Genomic DNA, 26397 nt, shown 5'->3' with positions numbered 1-26397 from the left:
AAAAACACAATTCGCAAAGTAAGCAAGGAGGATGATGGCGACAACAAGCACAGTGAACGAATCGGACACTTGTAGAAGTGTGGTTCACGTTCTGACTGCCACAATCGCTCAGAGAGCACCACGGCCATAGTTTTATTATAGACCTTTGAAATTCTGCTTCAAATCATATTTATATATTTGCAATTCTGAACCTACAAGGAAGCTATCTGAAGACAATGGTGATGAACCGGTCTATCAGTAACAGCAGTGCCAAGTAAAGAGTCAAGAGCTAGGGCGGCGTAGGGTCGCTGGCATGGCAAGCATTGTGGCATTGCGGGTTAAGCTGCTGCTCCTAACGTCACATGGACTGTGGATACCAGTTCAGATCCTGGCTGCTCTGCTTCCACTTCAGCTCCCTGTGAAGGACTGGGAAAATCAGTGGGAGATGACACACTGGGCCTCTGCCAACCACGTGGGAGACTCGGAGGAAGCTCCTGGCTCCAGGCTTTGGCCTGGCCCAGCACTGGCATGTGGACATCTGGGGAGTGAGCCAGTGGATGGAGGATCGTTGCCATGTGCCTAACTCTTTCAGATAAATAAAGTGATTTTTAAAAATTAAGTCAATATAAAGTAGATGACCAAATGTAATAGATGGAAAAGAATACTCTTTAAGAATTACAGAACAGCAATGAGAAGCTAAGCCAGCTAATGGACCTAGCTGGCGGGGAGAGACGATCTTCCCAAGGATTCAGTATTACAACACTGAGGAAAATGACAGCGACTTGTTGTCAAGCAAGAGGTCTGAGGAGCAGACCACAATGGGACCTGGAGAACCCAGAGTGTTACGTGAGGTGTCCTGGTCACTCCTACCTAAGCAAAGCAAAAATCAAACTGACAGTCTTGCCAATTAACATCAGCTGTTCCTCCCTTCATACCATTCATAATTCAAATGAGCAATTATACATACAGTTACAAAAAGGTACCTGTTCTGTAGCTAATGAAAAAGTCACAGAAATCCCATTAAAAAACTCAGACTTCAATTCTCAACACTGGAGACGTTTTATATACATAGTCAATATGAGAAAAGCTGCCACAGAAATGCAAGTCAAACAAGCAAAAAACATCTTTAACGTACCCAGATGGCAAAGTTTCTGCGCTGGCATTTGCAGACTGTTGCCGAACAGACTCCGTGCAGCCCTCTGGCTGCCTTGATTTGTCGAAAGCAGAGCTACTTGCAGCGTCAGGATGGTCAGGCTCCCCCGTGCTTCTGGCTTCAGACCCCGGCTGTGCGCCGACAGAGGCCACACAGTCACTGTTCTCCGAGGAAGGCCGTGACTCTTGCGCAGGAGGATCTTGGACAGCCGTGCCCATGCAGTCTGCAGGTAAGGCGGCTTCCTCGGCGGCCCCAGGAGCAGCCCCGGCGGGAGCAGGATCCGCTGCCGGGGATGAGGAGGGCTCTCCATTCACTGAGGGGGACAGTGAGCACAATCTGTCAGCAATGGCAAGGGAGCTGATTTTCTAATCAATAGATAACACTTATTCAAGCCCAAGGCAAACTGAACAATGTGCCAGTATTCTTAGTGGAATAGGAAACAAGATCATGATTATGTTTTCATCGTGCACAGCTCAGGTGTAAATCTATATATAACACAGTTTTAAGTATATGTACTATCAGCCTTAAAGTAGCAGAAACCAACATTAGAATATCAAGTGTATTCCCATGAAGTGATGAATTCTAAGACAATGCGGGCCTGGGCCACATCAGAACTGTAACATGGCTCCTTCCACTCTTCCTTCTCCTGCAGCTGGCAGCCACCCTGGTGTCAACAGTGAGAAGCACATGACGGCACTAACCATGGCAGCACTAAAGGGAACGATACAGATTCAGCAAGCCACTCGGCACTTCCTGAAGAAATCATTTTAGACTGGTGACAACAGTTTTTTTTTTCTTTGAAAATTTATTTCTTTTACTTAAAAAAGAAGGAAGGAAAGACAGAGGTGTCCTGGTCCCCTTGTCCTCGCCGCAAGCGGCTGTAACAGCAGGAGCTGAGCTCACCCAAAGCCGGGAGCTTCCTCTGCGCCTCTCACATAGGTGCAGGTCCAAGGACTTGGGCCATCCTCTGTTGCTTTCCCAGGAGGATTAGCAGGGAGCTAGATAGGAAGCGGAGCAGCTAGAACTCAAACTGTTATTCATGGGATACCACTGCCATAGGCAGAGGTTTAACTTGCTGTGCCACAGGGCTAGTCTTAACAGTTTTCTTACTTTGCATTTTAATATGGTTGATTTACTTCAACTTTGTGGCACTATAAAAATGAGTAAAAGGGCCCAGTGCAATAGCCTAGCAGCTAAAGTCCTCGCCTTCAACAGGCTAGGATCCCATATGGGAACCAGTTCTAATCCTGGCAGCCCAGCTTCCCATCCAGCTCCCTGTTTGTGGCCTGGGAAAGCAGTCAAGGATGGCCTAAACTGTTGGGACCGTGCACCAGTGTGGCAGACCCGGAAGAAGCTCCTGGCTCCTGACTTTGGATTGGTTTAGCTCCAGCCGTTGCGGCCACTTGGGGAGAAAACCATTGGATGGAAGATCTTCCTGTCTCTCCTCTTCTCTGAATATCTGCCTTTCCAATAAAAATAAATAAATCTTTAAAAAAAAAGACTAAAAATAAAATTACAAGGCGCAGGATGGTAACCTAGTGGCTAAAGTCCTCATCTTCTATCACTGGCATCCCATATGGGAACGGTTCATGTCCTGGCTGCTCTACTTCCCATCCAGCTCCCTGCCTGTGGCCTGGGAAAGCAGTTGAGGATGGCCCAAAGCCCTGGGACCCTGCACCCATGTGAGGGACCCAGAAGAAGCTCCTGGCTCCTGGCTTTGGATCAGCTCAGCTCTGGCCATTGTGGCCACTTGGGGCGTGAATCAGCAGATGGAAAATCTTTGTCTTTCCTTTTCTCTGTATATCTTGACTTTCCAATAAAAATAAATAAATCTTTAAAAAATCAATAACATAAAACAGAATTATAAGAAGAGATTTTTGAGCACAGCATTTTAGAAGACTACCATCAAAGATTAAAGAAAATGACATAAGAAGAAGATAAAGAGTAATGCAATATTCAGGTAGATTTTTATTAAAATCGGTTTTTAATGGAAAGGCAGATCAGATTTATGGAGAACAGGAAAGACAGAGAGAAATATGCTCCATATGCGGTTCACTCTCCAAGTTCACTCTGTAATGGCTAGAACGGAGCTGAGCTGAGCTGAAGCCAGCAGCCATGAACCGCCAGAGCGGGGAGCTGGGTGGGAGGTGGAGCAGCTGGGACGTAAACCGATGCCCACGTGCGATGCTAGTTCTAGGAGGCGAAGGATTAGCCAGTTCAGTCAAAGTGCCAGTTCCTAGAAATTTTCAAATTTAGAAAAAACCCAAAGCACTATACTTTAGAAATTACTTTTTTTAAAAATTTATTTTACTTTTATTAGAAAGGCAGATTTACAGAGAGGAGGAGACAAAGATCTTCTATGCACTGGTTCACTCAACATATGGCCACAACGGCCAGAACTGATTTGATCTGAAGCCAAGAGCCACGAGTGTCCTCAGGGCTCCCACGTAGTTTCAGAATACCAAGGGCTGAGCCATGCTCTGTTTCATCCTTTCCCAGACCACAAGCAGGGAGCTAGGTTGGAAATAGAGCAGCCAGAACACAAACTGGTGCCCATAGAGGAGGTTGGCACTTACAGGTGAAAGATTGTCCAACAGAGTCATCGCACCAACCAATTTAGAAATTTCCTTTTTTTTTTTTAAAAGATTTATTTATTTTATTACAAAGTCAGATATACACAGAGGAGGAGAGACAGAGAGGAAGATCTTCCGTCCGATGATTCACTCCCCAAGTGAGCCGCAACAGCTGGTGCTGTGCCGATCCGATGCCGGGAACCAGGAACCTCTTCCGGGTCTCCCACATGGGTGCAGGGTCCCAAAGCATTGGGCCGTCCTCGACTGCTTTCCCAGGCCACAAGCAGGGAGCTGGATGGGAAGTGGAGCTGCTGGGATTAGAACCGGCGCCCATATGGGATCCCGGGGCTTTCGAGGCGAGGACTTTAGCCACTAGGCCACGCCGCTGGGCCCCAATTTAGAAATTTCTAACACAGAAGAACGATTGTACCATATAAGGAGCACAGGCTTAAATTTTTTTTTCAGGCATAAACATTTACATTTGATTTTGTTTTCACTTAAATAATGTGCTAAGCAGTGTTTCTTACCAGCGTCACTGGCATGCTCAGGCATGAGTGGTTTTGGAGCTGGTGTATTTTTGGGTCTGGCAGAAACCTGAGATGGAGGTGAAGGTGTGTTGTCTCCATTAACCACACATGAACAGCAAGGCTCCTGGACTGCAGCATCTGCAGGTACGTGATTAGCCATTCCAGGAGTACCTTCAGCAGCCAACCTGTGAACACACATAAAAAACAAAGTCTTCACTTTAACGAGCTAGGTACAATTAAACAACTTTGTCATAATTTTCTGAAGAAAGATTTACTGATTTTTTTAAAAGATTTTTTTAAATTTTATTGGAAAGTTAAATATACAGAGAGGAGGAGAGACAGAGAGGTAGATTTTCCATCCGATGATTCACTCCTCAACCGGCTACAACAGTCAGAACTGAGCTGATCCAAAGTCAGGAGCCAGGAGCTTCTTCCAGGTCTCCCATGAGGGTGCAGGGTTCCAAGGCTTTGGGCCGTCCTTGAGTGCTTTCCCAGGCCACAAGCAGGGGGCTGGATGGGAAGTGGAGCTGCCGGGATTACAATCGGAGCCCATATGGGATTCCAGTGTGTCCAAGGCAAAGATTCTAGCCGCTGGGCTACTGGGCCCAGTTTCCTAACTTCTTTTTTTTTTTTTTTTTTTTTAAAGATTTATTCATTTTATTACAGCCAGATATACACAGAGGAGGAGAGACAGAGAGGAAGATCTTCCGTCCGATGATTCACTCCCCAAGTGAGCCGCAACGGGCCGATGCGCGCCGATCCGATGCCAGGAACCTGGAACCTCTTCCGGGTCTCCCACGCGGGTGCAGTGTCCCAAAGCATTGGGCCGTCCTCAACTGCTTTCCCAGGTCACAAGCAGGGAGCTGGATGGGAAGTAGAGCTGCCGGGATTAGAACCGGCGCCCATATGGGATCCCGGGGCTTTCAAGGCGAGGACTTTAGCCGCTAGGCCATGCCGCCGGGCCCCTAACTTCTTAACTTCAAGCACTAGGTATAAAGAGTAATGAACACAGATACAATACTGCTATTATTCTAACTATCTAAACTAACAAATGAAAAAATATTGGGGTATATAAACATACCCTAATTAAAGAATGAATCCATATATTAGAATATTTATCTAGGAATATTAATCTGCTCCAGGCTCTGAAAATAGTTATAAACAGCATGAAATTAATAAGGAATTTATAATAAAAAATCTCTTTAAATTTTTCATTTTACTGAATACTAAAACATAAGCCAAAAAATTCGGCAAACATTGATCCTAAACTATGTATTGGGCACTAAAACTGAAAGCACATAATGACAGGAAAGGCTAATCAGACTAGAGTTAGAAGAACTTACAAAATAGGGGCAGGCATGTGGGCTGGCAGCTACTGTGCCAGCTAAGCTGGCTTCAGCCAGTGCTGAGATGCCTCACCTTGGAGTCCTGAGCCCTGTCACTGCCTCCAGTGCATGCAAGATGAGAACTTAAGCCGCTAAGGCTATCATGCCGAGCTCAAAAATTTAGAATCCTAAGAAGTAAGCAAAGCTTTTGAAAATCTGCCCCATTTCTCTGATCCAATTTCTTTACAAATTTCTCTTTATTCACCTTACAAGAGATAGTCTGTATCAATCTTAGTAATATGAAAAACATGATGAAAAGCATTTATTATTACCAATTTATGCATTAGGCAGTAAAATTACAATGAATACAAGATTTTAAGAGAAGGTTAAGTACTATATTCTAGAATCAGGAGAATCTGCAGAACATGAATTTCCTGTAAATATACTTAAGGTGTTTTTATTTACTTGGCCTGGAATTCTGCTCTCTGACAGTTCTCTGCAGAGATCTAAGAACCCAGTGAGTAATGAATCCGGTCTCTTTAGGCGCGGACGCCTGTGTGGGAAGTCTGGGCAGGTGTTGACTGAACAGCCTCCCAAAGGATTCCGATTTGTGTGTCCCTCCCCAGGCATGTAGTGAATCCGCGATACAGAAGTGCAGGGTGAACAACCCATGTGAAGGCTGTTACTACACTCCTCGTCTTTGACTCCAAATGTGTAATTTACAGTGAATAATTTTAGGTTAGTAGTTATTCACGCCCCTTTGTCCACCTGAAACTGCATTTTAAAGATCAGGAAAGCATGTACACATGCATCAAACAGCCACACAGTGTCCCTGAAACTGTCAAATATTTATGTATAAAGTTAAAAAATACATCATTTAAATGAGAAAACAATCACAAAGGTACATATATACATACGAATACATTTTGATCAACTCAGCTGTATCCTTTCAGTCCTTACTTTTCCCAATGCTAATCATAATATGGGTATTCAATATATTTATTTAAGTCAAATAGACACGTTGAAGGCCAACATCTATTTAAGTGCTCTGGTGAGAATTACCACTGAGCTAGGCATGCGATAATCAGTAATTTGTTCGCATTAATAAAAGTCACATTCTTTTTTTTTTTTTTTAGTTTTAAAGCAAGATTTATTAGAAAAGTTGAGAAAGGAAACTTCCGTCCTAGCGACGGGAGGGGGCTCTGGGATAGACAGGACCCTTACCCCTGCCATAGTGGCAGGAGGACAAGTGAAAAAGCATACTTTTTCAAATGTAATATGCTAATTTTATAGCAGTATATGCTTGTATCTTAGGTGTTAACTTCACTACATTGAATCTCATTTACAGTTTTATGCCTGCAACATGAAGAGGGCAGTTTATTTCTCAGGGCAGACCACAATGAGTGGGCCATCTACCTTCTCATCTACAGGATCAAAACATCTAGGGCAGCAGGAAGACTTTCCCATATGATTTAACTCTTTCTACCAATAAAATAAACTCACATAAAAAATTTTTTAAAGTCACGTTTAAGCCTTACAAAATGAGGAACTAAGACACGCTACCATATGAATGAACCTGCAGGAATGATGTTGAGAAACACATCTTGACACTGTCCATCCCTACAACGTCAGGATACAATTAAACAGAACGATGGACTTAGGACTCTTGCTGAAGGACTATACTACTGTTACAACAGAGGATCACACAGTGAGGGGAGAGGGTGAGGGAGGGTGTAAGGGGAAATTCCTGAGCTTAAAAAACTGTATCATGAAAAATAAAGAATTTATATAAAAAACAAGAAAAAGAAAATGCCATTAACGACAGCTTGTATTCAGGATGACTGTGTTTACACGTGGGATGAAATGGCCTAACGGGAATCCACAGAGCAGGACGGCAGACCACAGGAGCCCAGAGCTGGGCGGCGGGTGGTGCAGGAGTCGACCGCTCACGGATAGCGTTGTGGGTGATGAATATGTTCCAAGTAAGATACTGGTGACGGTTACACACCTTTGATTCTACTAAAAACCACTGAAATGTATAGTTTAAGTAATAGATTTAACACGTATATGTGAATAAAACTTTCACTAGGATTCGCAAAATGACACATTTAGACATAAGCTTTTAAATTCTGTGGCAAATTCGAAACTAAGGTTAAAATTTAAAACTTCACATGTGAGAAATTATGCATCATCTGACGACAAAGTAAAACATTCTACCTGACAGTTGTCCTTTCGGAAGACTCTGCATTTTCATGTAAGGCATCACCATTTTGCCGTATTTCTACTAAACAACGAGAAAGAAACAAACTAGGTTTGGATATGCTTCTTGCTTAATTTCCCCCCGCCCCCTTTAAAACATAACAAGGTATCAATTTAGCTTACAAGTTGGAGATGAGCTGCAGTTTGCTAGGTTTTCCTGCTCAATCACCAATCCATCAAGCACAATTGTCAATTCACCAGTTTGCACTACGCCATTCTTGTTTTCCAAGGAAAGTTTTAATTGTTCTTTCACTCTTTCCACTAGAAAAAAAAAAAAGAATATTTTAATTTAAGGGCTTTTGCCTCATACGGAAATATGAGCCACAACAGGAAGGAATTCTCTGTATTTCTGTCTTCAGACCTCCCCCTACCACACCAGAATCAATCCTTTCTCACGCCTAACTAATGCCTTTCCCTTGACCTCAGGTTTTTCACAGCATTTTTAATTGCTTCTGGATATTTTATAAACTTCAGGTAACATAAAAGCACACCAAATAAACGTAGCTACTGCCTAAATTTTGATCTTCAGCCCCCGTTTTGGGGCCGAGGTAAAATTTCTGCACACGACTTAGGTGGTCCAGTTACCAAAGCCAGCTCCGCTGCTCACTAGCACTGCATCCAACAAGTTACATGAAATTTCTTGTGCCACTCTTTTCTCGTTACAAAATGAAAACTGAAGTTATATGGCCCCGATGCAAAGCCAAACAGAAAGCTGGAGTACCACATGATACACAGTCGGTGCCCAGCAAGTGCTAAGTACTGTGATAGTTTTTAAATATAAGGCCAAGGACTTGCCGTTTCTAGGACATCAAGTTCCTATTTAAACTCAGAGTCACTGGGCTTCAATTCTATCACATAAAAGATATGGTTATGATATTGGGAAGAATGGGAGATGACAGGAACAGGGCACAAAGACAAGAGGGAGAAGATTCTTCCTGTGTGTTTACACAGCAGAACATCATTCTGTCCCCTATAAACAAACACAAGTACAATTTGTGAGTTTATACTTTAAAAAATAAAAGCTTAAAAAAGTTATCGATGATCACTGTTGTTTAGACTGAGTTTGATTACTTCGATCTGCCTTACGGTGGCTTATTACAGCTTTTAAAATCATGAGGCAGTGCATTTCTGCACAGATGTACGAAACATCCAACATAAAAATCCATGAACTAATCACCTAATTGCAGAAAAAAATGACAAAGTCAGCAACTAGACAGCAACCACGAGGAAAGAGAGAATCCCTACTCCAAACATCTGTAGCGCCATACATTCCACCTCTATCCCATAGCAAAATGAATAAGCAATTAAAATAGTTAGAAACTTAAGAAAGCTATATTGTCCTACACTCTATTTCAAATTTGTCATCTCCCTCCACCTAAAGTGTCTAGAGTTTAGCTATTTGTTTTTTCTAAAATACTTCACTTTTGAATAGATTCCCACAGAACAGACTTCAAAAATTGCTTTTTTTTTTTTTTAGAATTTATAAATGTTTGCTTTCTGCTGGACATGAATTTTATTTTGCCAACGATCTTCACTGAACTCTTTGAAGGAATTTTTCCCACTATCTTACTACTGCTATCCGTACAATACTTCTTTATAAATCTACATAAGTGACCTGTGTTTCTCTATGGCAGCTTTTAAAAATTATTTTTCTTGCAAGTCCATGTACGTCATGTTTATCATTAGTGTGGATGTATGCTAGTGTTCAAAACACGGCAGCCATTAACTCTTCTTAAAAGCACAGTGACAGCCAGGGAGAGAGAGAGAGTCATTCTATCCACTGGCTCACTGCTCAAATGGCTACAATAGCTAGATTTGGAACAGGTGGAAGCAAGGACCCAGAAGTTCCAACCAGGTCTCCCATGTGGATGGTAGGAACTCAAGCAAGGGCACCATTATTCACTGCGACCTAGGAACATGAGCCAGGAGACGGGCTGGAAGCAGATGAGACTTGAGCCAGTCTCAAAGTATGTTGTTGACTCTGTCCCCTGGCAGGGGTCAGCAAACTACAATATCTAAGTCAAACATGATTCGTTACCCATTTTTGTAAATAAAGTTTTAACACAGTATCATTCATTTATAAGTGAGTCAATGGTTGCTTTCATGCTAAAATAGCAAAGATGAATCGGTATAACACAGATCATGGGGGCTGCAGAGCAGAAACATTCACGATCGGCCTCGTTATCATTTAGCCTCTTCTTATGGAGTCTTGCTTGTGTTTGTTCTAATCTGTGATCTTTGATCATGGGTTCATTATGTAACAGCAGATTAAGGATAATCTCTGGATTTTCATTCAGTCAGGTTTTTCTGACTATGACAATGGTTTAAAGGTTCCCCTCAAGCAGTAGTTACATCTATTTGGTATATTTATATGTGACCTGAAGTTTATGAAACATCAAAACCAATCGTGTATATGATTCAGACTATAGGTCTGTCTCCAAGAAATTTACTTTTACAAGGCAAAAGTTGATTTTTTAGATGTTTTTCGCATTTCTCCCTCATCCTCAAGATGACAACAGAACAGTCTGAATTCTTTAGAAGCCACATATTAAACTAGGTAATTTACCTTGTAATCATGGATATACTAAAAAAAAAAAACACACACACACACATCCTGTTAAGGCTTTTCAAATTTATATTGTGTGCATTCACGTTCTGGAGCAGTTTGTAAAACTGCTTAACAATGCTTTAATAGTCTATTACTAAATAATAAAGCCTCATAATGCTAGCCATTTCTGTAGGCTGGGAGTCAGAGAGGCCCATGTATGCGGGCCAACGGATGCCTCTCTCCAGGGAGAGTCCTCACAGCAGTGGCCTGTTTACCCCAGATGAGGAACCCAGAATACCAAAGTGGAGAAGCCTCTTAGGCCAAGTCACGGCAGCCATACTCTACACCTGTCACCTCCACCACCTCTGGTCCACTGATGAGGTGGACTGCACAAAGTTGTGAAACAAGAGGTAGGATGCTTGGGCCATTTTGTTGGCTGGGCAACATACACAAAAATATGATAAAAATCATATTTTTACAAGTAAAATGAGGGTATAAATATCACAAAAACCAGGTTTTCCCACTCTTAAGTCTTTCCATATCAAGTCATAAACCACAAAGCCTTCACCTCCTACTACATAAAATAAATCATAGAATTCATAAGACATGACAGCAAAAATATATAGATAACTATCAAATTCAGAAATTTGGAAGTATTTTTTGTGCGTAAAAATATTGAAAAATAACGAACATTTAATGACTAGACTTCTATCTAAGCCCAAACTCAGAACAAACAGAGGCAAATGATCACTTGCGAGAAAAAAGAGCTCTACTAAACTGGTGAGAAAAAATAAACAACTCAGTAGGAAAATGTGCAAAAAAAAAATGAGACAATATGAATTAAAGTAAAAATGATCCCTAAAAATATGACCATAGTAATTAAAAATGATTAGATAAGAAAATCACTTCATCAGTTTACATATTAATGTGGAAATATTTACTAAAGATACTCATGTTTTTTGACACACAAAATGGTATGCTAATTTTAGGAAAACCGCTAGTCAGCTATGTATAGTTAAGTGCTTAAAATACTTCATTTTTAAAAAAGATTTATTTTATTTTTTATTGAAAAGTCACATATACAGAGACAAGGAGAGACAGAAAGGAAGATCTTCCATCTGTTTGATTCACTCCCCAAGTAGCCGCAATGGCGGGAGCTGAGCCGATCTGAAGCGGAGCTACCAGGATTAGAACAGGTGCCCATATGCGATCCCGGCACATGCAAGGTGAGGACTTTAGCTGCTAGGCCACCGTGCCGGACCCCAAACATTTCATTCTTAATGGGACCCTAGCTAGCTAAGTGTCATGTGTTGGAAGCCACATCCCCCACTCTTTGTAACTCCCACCTTCTTATGTATTAATGATACACCCCGAACCTCCCCCAGCATACTCTTCCCCTGCCCAGTGGGGACCTGGGGGTGCTATCATTTTCCCAGGTCCACGTGTAGTCTGGCAATGTGGAGGGGTGTGCTCTCTCTCTCTCACGTTTCCACTCCCAGGCCATTCTATCACTGAACATGGCCCTTGTGTCTCTGTGATCTCCTACCACAATCAAAAATCTGTACTTTAAGTTATATATATGCTACTAGCTACTTACAAAAACACAAGAAAATTTCAGAAAAAAAGAAAAGTAGGGTCTCTGTTCTTCCAGAGAAGAACAGAGAATTCTGCCATGCAATTGCCTTTGGAGTCAAACTATAAGTCCCTCGTAAGTCACCACCTTATCTGGTGATTTTTGACCTGCTAACCTACCTACTTATACAAAACCAATGCTTTTAAATAAATTTCTTCTCATTAAAAAACACACACACACATGCACCCATGCGAAACAAAACATTTCATTCTCTATCTGCCTACCTGTAAATCAAATGACCCCTTCCCTGGGACAGCAGGGACTCAAGAGTGGTACTCTGTACCCACTCCCCTTTCAAGGCTCCCAGGAAGCCTGGCAGCAGGGAGGGGCACAAGATGGAAGGAGAAGGATCTCCCATTCTTCCCTCCCCAGCCTGCTCCAGCCCTCAGTATGACCCAAGTGTGCTGTGATTTCCTAACCTCTAAATAAACCCTAGCAACAAAACACAGCACAAACCAAAACACATCTCATTCCCCTTGACATGGTAATGTCAATACAAACATTTTCCTTAAGTGAGATTCATTTATGTAACTAGAAATAAATACTGTGTGCTAAACACTTCAGCTTTGAAATAACTGTTTATACTGACTGTCAATTCATAAAATAAAAACATAAGTCAAACAGGTAACTAACAAATGAGCTAAGCTGCAAGTAAACTTAAAGTTTTTAACTAAAACTGCTAGATTATGTTCTGTCCTCTACAATAAATGACATATTTCTCTTCTACACTTCCCTATCATTCACTGTAAAGAGAATTATTCCAAGAACATCACTTTTGGTGTAACTAAATTTAAAACTAATTTAATGGATTTCAAACTCCTTTCTTAACAAATGCTAAATTTTTGTTCTATTAAAACCATTAAAAAAACAAACCACCTCAGTGTCATTCCAGTGTCTTAGTGTCAGCTGTCTGGCTCCTGCTTGGAACGTGTGAATGTGGCTCCATCAGTCTCCAAAAGGAAGCACAGATTAAAGCACGATTTACACTCCGACACATGTATTAACCGCACTCCTCCTCCTCTCGTACTCTCCAGCCTTGTGATTCCCTCCTGGACCAAACTCAGATTTCTGAGTCTTCTTTGTGATCAGACTGCACCCTTGACCTACAACTGCAAACTTTCAGAACAAATGAGGTCACATGCCTGAATGTGTGCGCGCACATACCCACCCCAGATGCACTATTATAGTTCCTGACAACTCAAAGCTGTACCCCTCGGATAACCCTGGCCTCCCTTAAAGTGTCTGAGAACACTTAAAGCTGCCAGAAGAATTTAGTTTCTTCTAGCCAACACTTCATAATATCAAACCACCCTTTCCTAGAATATTTCCTGTCTGTTCCAGTCATTCCTCTAAATGCTATCAAAAAAACAAAGGTCAGGGATCCTGCCTGCTAGTCACTGTGGCATGTGGCAGGACAGAATCCCAGCTTTGAAACCTGCCCATCAACAGACACATGTGGTCTTATCGCATTTATACCAGCCAATCTTTTGTAATTAGGACTCTACTGAATCTCTGCTTGCCCCTTCCTAATCCCTTTAAAAGTTTCAGTCACTCTCCCGAACAGAATTTAAATTCAGCCCATGGTGGTCCCTCTGCCCTACTCTAAAGTACAATACAGGTTAAAACCCGCCCTTCTATCTTAGCTTATTTTTTTTAGATTTATTTATTTTTGTTTGAAAAGTAGATTTACAGAAAGAAGGAGAGACAGAGCAAAGATTTTCCAACCATAGTTCGCTCCTCTAGTGGCCACAACGACTGAAAGCAGAGTTAAGCCAGGAGCTTCTTCCAGGTCCCCCACGTGGGTGCAAGGGTCCCAAAGCCTTGGGCCGTCCTCGACGGCTTTCCCAGGCCACAAGCAGGGAGCTGGATGGGAAGTGGAGCAGCACAAATGGGGTCCTGGTACTTGCACATGGAGGATTAATCGACTGAGTCTCATTTGACAAGAGAGTTATTTTTTCCCTTTTATAATTTAAGGAACAGTGAGGCATGGGAAGGGGAAATATCTCCCATATATCAGTACCTCATGGTGTTGAGATAAAAAATGCCAAACTTACTAGACAGCTCTGCAGAGCAAACTATGAAACTTCCAGCTTTGAATAGAGACCAGCTGAACTGGATACATAACTTAAGGTTAACTGAGGTCCAAAAGGGGACTTAAATCCACAGAAGTTCTAGAACTATACCACAGAGACATTAGCAAAATCTTTGGGCACTAACCAACCAAGTCGTTACACAGAAATGAAGGTTAAGGGGTGAAAGCTCACTAGGACTTCCACGGAAGGAAGCGAAAGAATTCCTCTAGTAAACTAGCTGTAACGTGTGCATGTATGTCATGGGGGAGAGGGTGATTGTATGAGTTCTGATGGGTCAATTATAGGTTTTACTTAAGATTATGGACGACTTTAACAACTCATTATTAACTTAATATTGCATCAAGAAGGGAGACTAAATTTTAAAAACCTTCAAAAACAGGGCCCAGCACAATAACCTAGTGGCTGAAGTCTTCGCCTTGCATGTGCTGGGATCCCATATGGGTACTGGTTCTAATCCCAGCAGCTCCGCTTCCCATCCAGCTCCCTGCTTGTGGCCTGGGAAAGCAGTCGAGGACGGCCTAAAGCCTTGGGACCCTGCACCCGCGTGGGAGACTGGAAAGAGCTCCTGGCTTCAGAGGAGCTCTCAGCTCCGCTCTAGCTGTTGCGCTCACTTGGGGAGTGAATCATAGGATGGAAGATCTTCCTCTCTGTCTCTCCTCTCTCTCTCTTTGCAATAAAAAAATAAATCTTTTTTTTAAAAAAAGGATTTTGTTCCCAGAAACAGTTACATTTTGCAATCCTAGATGTTCAGATGTTAATATGAATTTGAAATGGGAGGGATATAATACATACATTATCCTTTTTTCTTCTATTTTTGAAGGTTTTTTTTAAAGACTCTTTTTGTTTTTTTAGCGCAAAATCAGATATACAGAGAGAAGGGGAGACAAAGAGGAAGATCTGTCCATTGATTCACTCGCTAAGTGGCCGCAATGACTGGAGCTGAGCAGATCCAAAGCCAGGAAGCTCTTCTGGGTCTCCCGCGTGGGTTCAGGGTCCCAAGGCTTTGGGCCGTCCTCGACTGCTTTCCCAGGCCACAAACAGGGAGTTGGATGGGAAGCAGGACTGCCAGGATTAGAACCTGTGCCCATATAGGATTCTGGTGCGTTCAAGGTGAGGACTTTAGCCCTCTAGGCCACTGCGCCAGGCCAGGGACAAAATCTTAAGAGAGGTAATTAAGTTATAGTAATTAGGTAAGTTCTTATCTAAAAATTGGTATCTTTATAAGAAAAAGAAATTTGGTGGCAGGTGTTTGGCCTAGTTATTAAAACATCTACTGAATTTTTTCCATCTCTCAAGCCAGGGCTTACATGTAAGTTCTACTACCAAGATTTCAGTTTCTTTCTTATGCACACCCTAAGGACAGTAGGCTAAGCAGGTGGGCCCCGGTCACCCAGGTGAGAGACAGGGGCTGAGTTCCAAGCCTGGCTTGGCCTCAACTTTTGAGCCATTTCAAGAAACAAATGAGTAGATGAAAATATATTCAGTTTATAAATGACTCATTCAAAGTGTACGGATAATATAATAGGATCTATATAGAAGATAATTATAATTTTATACACAGGTTTAGTACAATCTGTTTTAACTGGAAACAACCTAAATTTCCAACAACAGAGGCATGGTTAAACAATAATGCAAACCAGGTCCTGAATGCTCACAATACCTATTAATTCTGTACCGAGATGAATTACGTGACTTTCCCACACACAGACGCCATGATGTAGCAGAGGATCAAACTGTATAGCTTCAGGAGAATGTACTTTTAAAAACCAGAATACATCAAACTAAGCACAGCTAATAGTAGTATAAACTATAATAATTAACACCTTAGTTTTCTGAGTCACAGTTCCCGATATCCGGAAAGGATATGAAAAACTGATTTTTAAATTAGATGTATAATTTCAGAAAGAACTTTTTAAAAGAATCAACTTACTATTTTAAAGCATTAGCATTTTAACACTTAACCAAGTAAACCTACTTTTGCAAATTGATGAAAAAAAAAATCTCTAAGGACAGAAAATAATTAGTAAAAGGATTTACGGATTTGAGCAAGAACTTCAGTTTGAGTGAATGGCTAAAAACTGTCTAAATGTCAGGAATGGGAGAAAATTTATACAAACCAGGCCCACGATGAAGAATAAATAATAATCAGAATATAAAACATTCAAAACGAACTCAACAATATCAATGGAAATAAATCAAGTTTTTAAATGAGCAAAGGTTTAAGTAGTTGAATCTCTTCACTAACACAGACCTGGATTGGGTTCCTTTAGGTCTGACTCTGACCTGGTCATGCTGGGTTCCTGGGATGTGATGGGAAATTGTTTGTGTGTTTGTGCACGCATAGGTGTGCACACACGCATCTCTTTCTCTGTTACCATCTCTCTGCTTCTAAAATTTTAAAATAATAATAATGATAATAATGATACTAAGAGCGAAAAACTGAGCAGTGGCTGGTACTGCAGCAGACCAGGATATATCCTATATAACTGCCGGTTTGGGTACTGGTTGCTCCATTTTCCATCTAGTCCCTACTAACACAGTTGAGAAAGCAGTAAAACATGGCCCAAATGCTTGGCCTTTGTCACTGATATGGCAAACAGATGAACTTACTAGGCTTCTGGCTTTGGCCTGGTCCAACCCCAGCTGCTGTGGCCATGTGGGAAGCGATTCAGTGGATGGAAGATATCTCTCTCTCTCCCTCTGTCTCTCCCTCTCACTCTTTTGTTCCAACTCTGCCTTTCAAATGAATATAAACAAATCCTTAAAAAGCTTTGTGCAAAATGTTTGAATATTTCTCCAAAGCAATAAAAACAGCCAACAAACATATGAAAAATACTCTATATAACCAGACCTCAGAGAAACGCAATGAAAACCATACTGAGATCACCTCATTCTAGTTAGAATGGCTACAATCAAAAAAGGCTGGCAAAGATGTGGTCAGTCTTACCCCTTATTTACTGTTGGTGTGGATGCAAGTTAGTAGCCATTATTGAGAACAGCATGGAGGTTCTCAACAAACGAATCAATGGGTTGGGACTGTGGTACCATCAGTTAACTCACAGCCTGGGATGCCAGCTTCCCACATCCGAGCACCAGTTCAGTTCCTGGTTATTTTATTGCTAATGCTCCATGAAAGGCATCAAACGACAGCCCAAATGTCTCCACTCATGGACCCACATGGAAGACCTGACAAGTTCTGGCTAGGCCATTATAGATACTTAGTAAACCAGTACCTGGAAGTCACTCCCTCCCTGCACTTCCCTATCACCTGCCTTTCAAATAAATAGTAAATAATAATAATAATAATAATAATAATAATAACAATAATAATCATCATCATCTAAAAATAGATCCTACAACCCAGACACTCCATTCTGGGCAAATGAACAGCATGTCACACAGATTCTGCCCTCTCATTTGCACTGAAGATCTGTGCACAACAGCCAAGAAAAGCACTCAACCTAGGTGTCCACCCATGGGTAAAAATGTGCCTTACGCGTATACAATGGGATATTATTCAGCCACAGGTAATGATGAAATTCAGACATTTACTACAAAGTAGATAAAAGTGAAGTTCCCAGAGGCACTGTGAGCTGCCCGTGGTGTTGGGATCCTATATGGCCACCAGTTTGAGGCCCAGCTGCTGCACTTCCAATCCAGCTCCCTGCTTGTGTCCTGGGAAGGCAGCAGATGATGGTCCAAGTGCTTGGGCCCTTGCACCCACTTGGGAGACCCAGAAGAAGCTGCTGGCTCCCAGCTTCAGACCAGGCCAGCTCCGGCCATTGCAGCCATTTGTGGAGAGAACCAGGCTCTGTCTCTTCCTCTCTCTGAAACTCTGTATTTCAAATAAACAAACAAATGTCTTTAGAAAAAAGAAACAAAGAAGAAATGACATTTTAAAAAAGGCAGGGTTCAAACAGTGATTACTACAGGTTAGGTGGAGGGTTAAGGGAGGGAGCTAATAGCGGGAAGCCTGGTAACAGGCTGTATGTGCAGTATTCCTAACCCAGTGAGCAGCCATGGGTTACAAAAATGCATCATAAACTACATGAAAAAAACTATCCGTTTTTACTGCACATGTTTCAGCATACTGAACTGTATCTTACAATAAAGTGCGAACTATATGTTTCAAAACAAAAAGACACTGCCTAAATGTCAGACAATAGGAGATTAAATAAATTGTGATGTGAAAAAATATTGTGTGGACACTAAAACACTAAACTGGAACTCTAGTTTTTAATCTTCAACAGATTATGCAGTTTGAGAATTTTAAAAGCTACAAATTCTCCCTCCAAAACATAAATATATATAAATACCTCCCCCCAATTTTTACATACAATGATCAGAAATTATTGAAATCTAAACTGCCTTAAGAATTCCCAAGCTAGAAAATTTTAATACCATGGACGTCTGATCATACATTATTAAATTTTAACGATGGGGGCCAGCAGGTTGAGCCACCACCCATGCTACAGGAATCACATATTCCCAGCACTAGCCACTGCGGCCATTCGCAAAGTTAACCACCCCTTCTCTCCCTCCCTCCTTGTCACTGGGATTCACAATAAACAAATCTTTAAAAAAAAAAGATGAAACAGAAGCAAAGGTCAAAATATATGACTGTGAACCAGAAAAAAGATCAAATTAGCAGGAATGGCTATTCTTAAACAGAGCTGTAACTTAGAATTAACTGTAATTTTATGTATTCTCCATATTTTCTACATGTAACTATGTAATTTAAAAAAGAAAGCTCCAGAGGTACAACTCATTTTATCCAATTCAAATTGCAAATAAGTAACACAGTAGAATATGTTTAGATAACGACCGTTTTTCCAAGTATTATAAATAAGTAGCATGTGACTGATAAGCCTTTCCAGCAAGGCAGAAGGTAGACTGAGGCCACTTTGTAAATTTAAAGAATGAAGACAGGCCAGATAAATATCTATTTCATATAATATCACAGACTTAAATGGAATCCCAAGTGATACTTAAAGTTTTCCTTTATGAATACAAAACTACATTTGGTTTTATTTTGGACTTTAGGTTATGTTCAAAGTGTTTAAAATAAACTCGTATGTAAACAAAGGTCAGAAGAAAAACTTACATTTTCTATTGTGTATTAACAGAGCCTGTTTCAAATCTACCGTTGCTCTTCCTAATAAAGCATCTGCCTTTAAAGTGTGATGACTCCAAACCCGAAATTCCAATGTAGTTTGTGGGGTCACATTTCTATAAAAGCAAAATTTTAACAAAAATACAGTAGGACACAGGATTACTCCAAGTGATAACTCATATCAAACATTTACTTCAATTATGTTTTTAAAAGCATGAAGTCAGTTTAAGAAATACTATGAGACAGTATATTACGTGAATGATTAAAATATAAAAAAAATTTGCTTTCAAATATATTAGAACTTTAGAACTTAGATCATATATGGTTTGATTATATACAACTATGTAATTAAACATAACTATATAGTTTATAATTAGCAAACCAAAATCCAGTGTTACAATGTCTTACTCAGACTTAACAATAATAACGCTGCTTATTTGTATTTGAACAATTTTTAAAGTTTTAAGAAAACTGAGGGTATTTGTTATATTTTTATTGCATATCAATTTATCCCATTATATTCTAAAAATCCTGAAATTAAGGATAACTGGTTTCTTTTGCCTCATTTATTTCTGAATAGATGGAGAAATTCCAGGAGCGTTACATGAATTTAGTTTGTGGAAAAAAAAGCAAAAATTATTATTCTACTTCTCTTTTACAGAATGAAATTAACCAAAAATTTCTTCATAGTTTAAATAATCTGTTGGGGGAGGGAGAAACACTCAATACTTTGAAGTCATCCCACAAAACAAAAAACAAATTCCAAGAAGCTTCCGTTTCAAGATATTGATTTCATTCTTTACATAAGATACTTACACATTTAGCTGTTCATCCCATTTAGGATTAGAAGAACTGCTGGATTTTGCTGTTCTCTTACTTTCTCCATCTACAACTACTTCTGTATATATTGCTGTTCCAAACCAGTTCTTTTTTCTTTTTAGTTTGGCACTAGAAACTAAGAGAAAAATTATAATCACTAATGAATAAGCGTATACTAAAAGCCGTACTCTGTACTAACCAATCAAGAAGCTCCCGGGCAGGCAGGACTCCTCCCACTGACAGCATGAAGCAGCCGCAGAGAGGGGGCGTAATCAGAAGGCCTGAAGAATGCCTCCAAGTCATGTGAGTTTCTCTGAAGTGGGTTCATTGAGCTAAGATTCACAGACCACAAAATTCACCATTCAAACTATATTAGACAATTAATCATAATCCTTCAGAAAAAGTGAATTTTAAATCTTTTTACCCAAGGTGTAAAGAAACTAACTTAGGCTAAACATGACTTTAAATACCACTTACTACTACTAATCCAACAAGGACTACTACAGAGATGACATATTTACAGGATAAAAGATCTTTAGTATGCAGTGACAAGCATTTACCAAGATTCCCTCTGTAATCAATATCTATGAAAAGTAGAATCTGAGATGCGAGGAGGACGGCCTCCCCCAATGTCATATACACAGCTTATAAAGAAATGAAAACAGAAAAGCCGTACAAGAGCACAGTAGTCAGCCCAGTCATCCACACTCTCACACAAACAGCCGATATGCCACACGGCAAATGCTTCCACGGCAGCACGATGCTTGACCGCAACACCTGAAGGGTGACGAGAGGCTCAAGGAGACACTGTTTAAGCACCCGCAAAACAGGGCAACCAAAGAGTGTTCCAGGCTAGACTAAAGTGCTGCTGTCAGGTTCTTCGAAAAACTCAAAAGTTGCACAAGCAACGCTTTCTCTCTGAATAAGCATTTCTGGGTTGATATTTTAACACTCAGTTACGAGACACTGACAAAGTCTATCAACTTTTCTGTCCCCCAATTTTCTCATCTGCAAAACAGAACAATAATACGAGATTCCGGGGATTGGGTGAGTGAAGACGTGCAAAATGCTGAGCCATGCCTGACACCCCAAATGGTTACTATTCTACTGTTATTACTGATCTTACGGCATGAAGATTCAAGTTAACTACAGATCCATTCAAAACAGATTCACTGTACACCTCTGACTGCAAAATGTCCAATAAACTTATAAGTTGGCAAGGTTAGGGGAAGAGATAATTTATAATATAATTTTTATATTTTACTTTTCAAAAGTACTTTATAACATGCTCTTAAAAATGCACTACAACATTACAATTTTAACTTTTTCAATAGGTATTCTAATCAGAATATTTTCCCATTTAATCCACTATCTCTAGTGTTATACACAGAATGTCCTACATTGTAAAGTCACGTTTATATTGAAAAGCTATCAAAAAAGGACATAAACATTGTGGGAGAGACAAGTTTATATGAAAAATCTCACTTTTAATACTTAACTCTCCAAATAAACTTACTATAAATTCAGGAAATATTTAGGAGCCACAGAAAGATAACCATACAAGACTTCTGATGAGCACAAAAGATTTTAAGAGAAATTTTCACACTAAGAGATTTATTAACTACAATTTAATGCCTTCTTTTTTTAACAAAACCACCAACCAATTACAGCTGCTTCTGGTAATAAAGGAAAAGAGGACTCTGAAATTCAAATAAAAGGGTAAGAAAATTAGAGACTATTAAAGACAATTTAAAATGCAAAGTATTAAGAGATTCCAATTTTCATTTAAAACAAAGCAGCAATCATACAAGAAAAGAGGTGAAGAAAACAGAAATCAGAAGATATTAGTACATAATGGTGGCACTTCAGCTCAACAGGAAAAAATATTTTTACTCCATAGATGTTGAGATATTTGGAATGAATAAAATTGAGCATATACCTCATGTCATTAAAATAAAAGTTGGATGTTTATAATCTAAAATTTTCATTTTAAAAGTGAAATTGGGATACCAGAATATACAACTAAAAACCTAGAAATATGAATTGAATAGCCCATTAGGGTTTCAAATCGTATTCTCTTTACGTATCTTGCCATTCTTTCATTCCTTTCCAGTTGAAAGCCTGAAATTTAAAATATTCACGATATCTTAATATGCTATTATATTCTATTCAAGTATACTACAATACAGGTATATAATATAGAGTATATTACAAAAATCACTAAAATACATTACAATACTACAAAATGCCATATTACAATAGGCACTGTGCTGTGTGATTCATTTTCACCACACTTACGTTCCATGATCAAAGTTGCCATTATTATCTGTTGCTGTCAACCAGTATGCGTAAGAACATAAGAAAAATAATCCAGCAATAAAATGGGATATACTAATTGGTTTGTGGCAGAGAACCTCAGTTAACGTATAATAAACTGCCGGAATGCAACACCAGCACGATGTTAACCAGCTGTCTATCATCTGATTATTTTAAACATGAAAGAAAAAAATCAATGCAGATGTCACGGTTACTCTACTGCAACTTGACAGCCCTAAGCTTGTGGTTGGTTTCCCGTTAGTAAAAGAAGACATTTCATTCATGATTCTCAGTTTTCTTATTGATAAATCAGGGCTATGCAAGATTGCAGATTGTGATACTTCTTATTTTTAAAGCACTGGTCCCGTAAAGGCAAGGAGTAAAGGAAGACACTAAAATGAGGTGCCGTTAGCACAAGTCCAAGTCTGCTATGTCCCAGAAACATAACTGTATCTCAGAGAGAGCAGTGACTCCCCAAATGCTAAACACTGAAGTGGGATTGCTTGACTATTTAGAACCTCTTAGTCCACATCTATTTTCAGTTGTTTCCCTAGACTTCAACAAGTTCCTTTGTGGTTAACATTAGTCTGACTGCATTTTCATTATTCCTTCTAAGAACTCTTATACATACGTCAACATACATGGAAAATGTAATCTCACGTATGTTCCTCAGAGATCCTTCAGGAAAATATGAAATCCAGGAGTAGTTTTAAATATGCAGATTTCCCATGAAATCTGAAGACTTCCCCTGCATGTGTTTAGATTCTAAAGGTGTTAGATTCTAAAGGTGTTTAGACCCAAACAAATTTATCTTTTACAACTGTTTCCCATGAGCTTTTAAGATACCCTCAGATTTTCAAAAAGAAGCCACAGGAGGATAAACCAAAACTAAGAATATTAACCTATAAACAAGGGCGGGAGGTGGCAGGCAGGAGACCAGTAGGAGGAACTCTCTAAAGGTACTTAGTTTTCATTCTGGAACTACATATTTTACATGGCTATAAAACAAAACTAGGTAAGGTAGATAAGTAAGTGAAACCAACAAACCTGTTTATCAAGTTGGTGTTGTAACCCAGTGGAAAATTACTTTAAATGACTTTGAAGCATGTATTCTAACTTCATTGTTAGGGCTGGAAACTCAGAAATGTTAACAATGGGAACTGTTATTTTGGCTAATTTAAACATTATTTGGAAACCGTTCTTTACACTTGAGGGAAAAAAATAGATAAAATGATGTTACTACTATTTAGAACCAATATTATATGGTTAAGAAAGACACAAATGTAAAATTAAAGTAACTATTTTTTTTAACAGAAAATGGTATTTAGAGCTTACAGTTTTAATTCTGAATTATCTAATTCTGAAGTAAAAATGTTAGCATGACCTGGGGATTTCTGCTTTTCTTTCCTTTTTGTTCCCCATCCCCTTTGGCTTACAGGATGGTACATATTTCCCAGTTCTATTCACTACAAACGGAAACAACAACCTCACAGTACTGAGAAGCACAGAAACCACAATCTATCTCCTCCTTTCTAACAGCCTAATCGCAAGGGTTGCACACAATCCTATTTTTTTTTAACTATGTATTATTGCAATCTTGTTTTTTCATTTAACAATAACACTTTAAGAGTTTCATGCTTATAAATATACAAAGTGATTCATTCTATTTCATTATCCAGAATTCCCCCGCCAGGCTTTTCTCATTTTAAACAACTAGATACCTGCAACATAAATTCCTAGAAGTAAATAAAATTGCTGGCTTTTAAGGATCACTCTTTGAATCATGTATTTCAGCCAGTAAGAAAAAAATCAGGTAATACCCCGGACCAAGTTCCTCCATGCTTTTGCACATGCTGTCTCCTCTCCTGATGCTCCCTGTTGCAGCTGGGACCCTGAGAACCACGTTCCAAGGGGACTACCCAGACAAAACACATTCACTTCACCCTCAGTGCAGGAAGTTCTTAGAGAACCAGGATCCTGTGTTTCCATCTTAGTGATTAAACAAATGCCTAGTAGGAAGGGCAGGTGGCCTTGAGGATACTGCTCCAGCTAATTAGTCATTTAGAAACAAGTAGGTAGCATTATTCAAAAACCCAAATTCTACCACAGAGGAGATAAACCTCTTGCTTCACCACAGGTCCAACAAAAATTTACTGAATCAACGAAATTAATTTTCGAGGGTATCTAACCTTTTTGGCCTGTTGCATAAAAGCAGACGTGGGTCCAAAAGAGTAGGTGCGTCCTAAAGAAATAACACTGTGGCATAAGTCTGCTGAGTCAAAAGAAGAGTTATCAGGGGAAAACCAGGGAAAACAAAATTGGTATGAAAATAACTTACCAGTTACCTGTAACTGCAACCTTCCACTGTGGTGACTAGTACTATCAGACCTTGGGGAAGCAGTGGCCATGTTCCAAAATTCAGCATAAACCTATAAAAAGTTAGGAGAGAATGTAATTCTTAACATGAGTGAAAGTTAAAAGAAACTTAATATGAGAAAAAAAACGTTTTGAAGAAATGAAAATAGAAGCAAAAATATCAAAATCCATGAGATATAGTTTCCACTGATCTTAGTTGGTGAGATCCGTCTCTTGCAGGCAACAGATAGATGGGTTTTGTTCTTGATCCAGTCTACTAATCTGTTTGATTGATGGGTTTAACCCATTTACATTCAGGATTAATAAGAATAGGTGGTAATTTGGTCTTGTCATAAAGCAGTGATTTAGACTTCTGTTGTTACTTTACTGGGATGTTCTTCACATTTGCCTTTGGTTTTTGGTAGACGTTATTCCTTTTCTTTGTCAAGACAATATCTTTAAGTATTATATGTAGGGTCTGGAAGAGGTATATTCTCTGAGGTTTTCTTTGCTGTGGAAGAATTTTCTTTTATTTTCGAAGACAAAGGAAAGCTTACCTGGGTATGCTATTCTGAGTCGACAATTTTTCCTCTTAGAGTCTGGAATATGTTGTTGCATTCTCTTCTGGCCTGTGGTTTCCTGTGAGAGGTCAGCTGTTTGATTGCCATCCCCCTGTATGTCAATTCGTTTTTTTCTCGTGAACATTTAGGGATCTTTTCCTTATGTTTGACTGAAGAGAGCCTCACTATCATGTGTTGTGGTGAAGATTGCTTTTGGTCAGGTTGTGGGGAGTTCTGTGCCCGTCCTGGACACTGGTCCCCAATTTTTTCTCCATATTAGGGAAGTTTTCAAACTCAAGGGGTCCAGTGCAAAGGCTCAGTGTCTAAATCCTCACCTTCCAAGCACTGGGATCCCATGTGGGGGCCTGTTAGTGCCCCCCGGTTGTTCCACCTCCCACCCAGCTCCCTGCTGCGGCCTGGAAAAGCATTGGAGGATGGTCTAGAGCCTTGGACCCTGCACCCCCAAGGGAGACCCGCTGGGGGTTTCTGGCTCCTGGCTTCAGATCAGCCCAGCTTTGGCCACTTCGCTTGGGGAGTAAATCAGCATGAGACAGAGTTAGAAAACTAAAAAAAAAAAAAAAAAAAAGGAAGGAAGAAGGGTAGATGGGAACCTGAGCGGAGGGAGAGGAGGGAAAAGTATCCCTACGCTCTGAAACTTGTATTGTGAAACACATACAATTTGTCATAAAAATTAACTAGTTTTTTAAATGCTAGTCACTTACTGTGTATCAGGAACTGTGGCAGACTCAGGGCATACAAAGATAAGTAAGACACGATTCCTTCTTTCAAGGAGCTCATAGTCTGATGAGATAACCCTGTAAAAATAAAATACAGTTTAATGTAACAGTTATCAAAAGAGAAGCAAAAGGTAAAATGGCGCAGCTGGGGCACACAGAACAGACAACCCAACCCAACCCAACCCAAAGAAATAAGGAAGGATTCGTCTAGAGAACCTTTGAAAGATTTGCAACGAAGGACAATATTCATTATATACTAGGATATTAGACAACAGAGCGTAAGGACAATGTAAGGTGACAAGGCTAATAAGCCAACAGTGAAGGTTCTAATGGAACAGCTTATCTGGTATTTTAAACCATGCATGGTACTTCAATGTTTATCCTCAATAATGAGAACTGCTGTTTGA

The 26397-nt window shown here is 39.9% G+C and overlaps 1 protein-coding gene across 2 annotated transcripts in view; it reads right to left on the bottom strand.

The window, feature by feature from the left end:
• WWP1 (WW domain containing E3 ubiquitin protein ligase 1) overlaps positions 1-26095 on the bottom strand; it is a 73142-nt gene extending 47047 nt beyond the window's left edge. The window contains exons 1-8 of one of the 2 annotated variants that reach the window (XM_058668771.1): positions 25976-26095; positions 24677-24767; positions 20020-20158; positions 19195-19319; positions 7940-8077; positions 7775-7841; positions 4233-4417; positions 1115-1445 (exon numbers count right to left, since the gene is read on the bottom strand). In XM_058668771.1, the coding sequence (XP_058524754.1) occupies positions 1115-1445; positions 4233-4417; positions 7775-7841; positions 7940-8077; positions 19195-19319; positions 20020-20158; positions 24677-24746 (1055 nt within the window). In that variant the 5' untranslated portion in view covers positions 24747-24767; positions 25976-26095. Of the gene's footprint in view, positions 1-1114; positions 1446-4232; positions 4418-7774; positions 7842-7939; positions 8078-16700; positions 16849-19194; positions 19320-20019; positions 20159-24676; positions 24768-25975 lie in introns of those variants that run through there. The other variant, XM_058668772.1, reaches the window with a different exon arrangement.
• Positions 26096-26397: the final 302 nt, after the last annotated feature.

This window comes from Ochotona princeps, chromosome 9 (assembly GCF_030435755.1).
Source record: "Ochotona princeps isolate mOchPri1 chromosome 9, mOchPri1.hap1, whole genome shotgun sequence".
Taxonomy (NCBI): Eukaryota; Metazoa; Chordata; class Mammalia; order Lagomorpha; family Ochotonidae; genus Ochotona; species Ochotona princeps.
The sequence above is the reverse complement of the archived record's forward strand: the minus strand, read 5'-3'. Positions and strand labels throughout refer to the sequence as shown.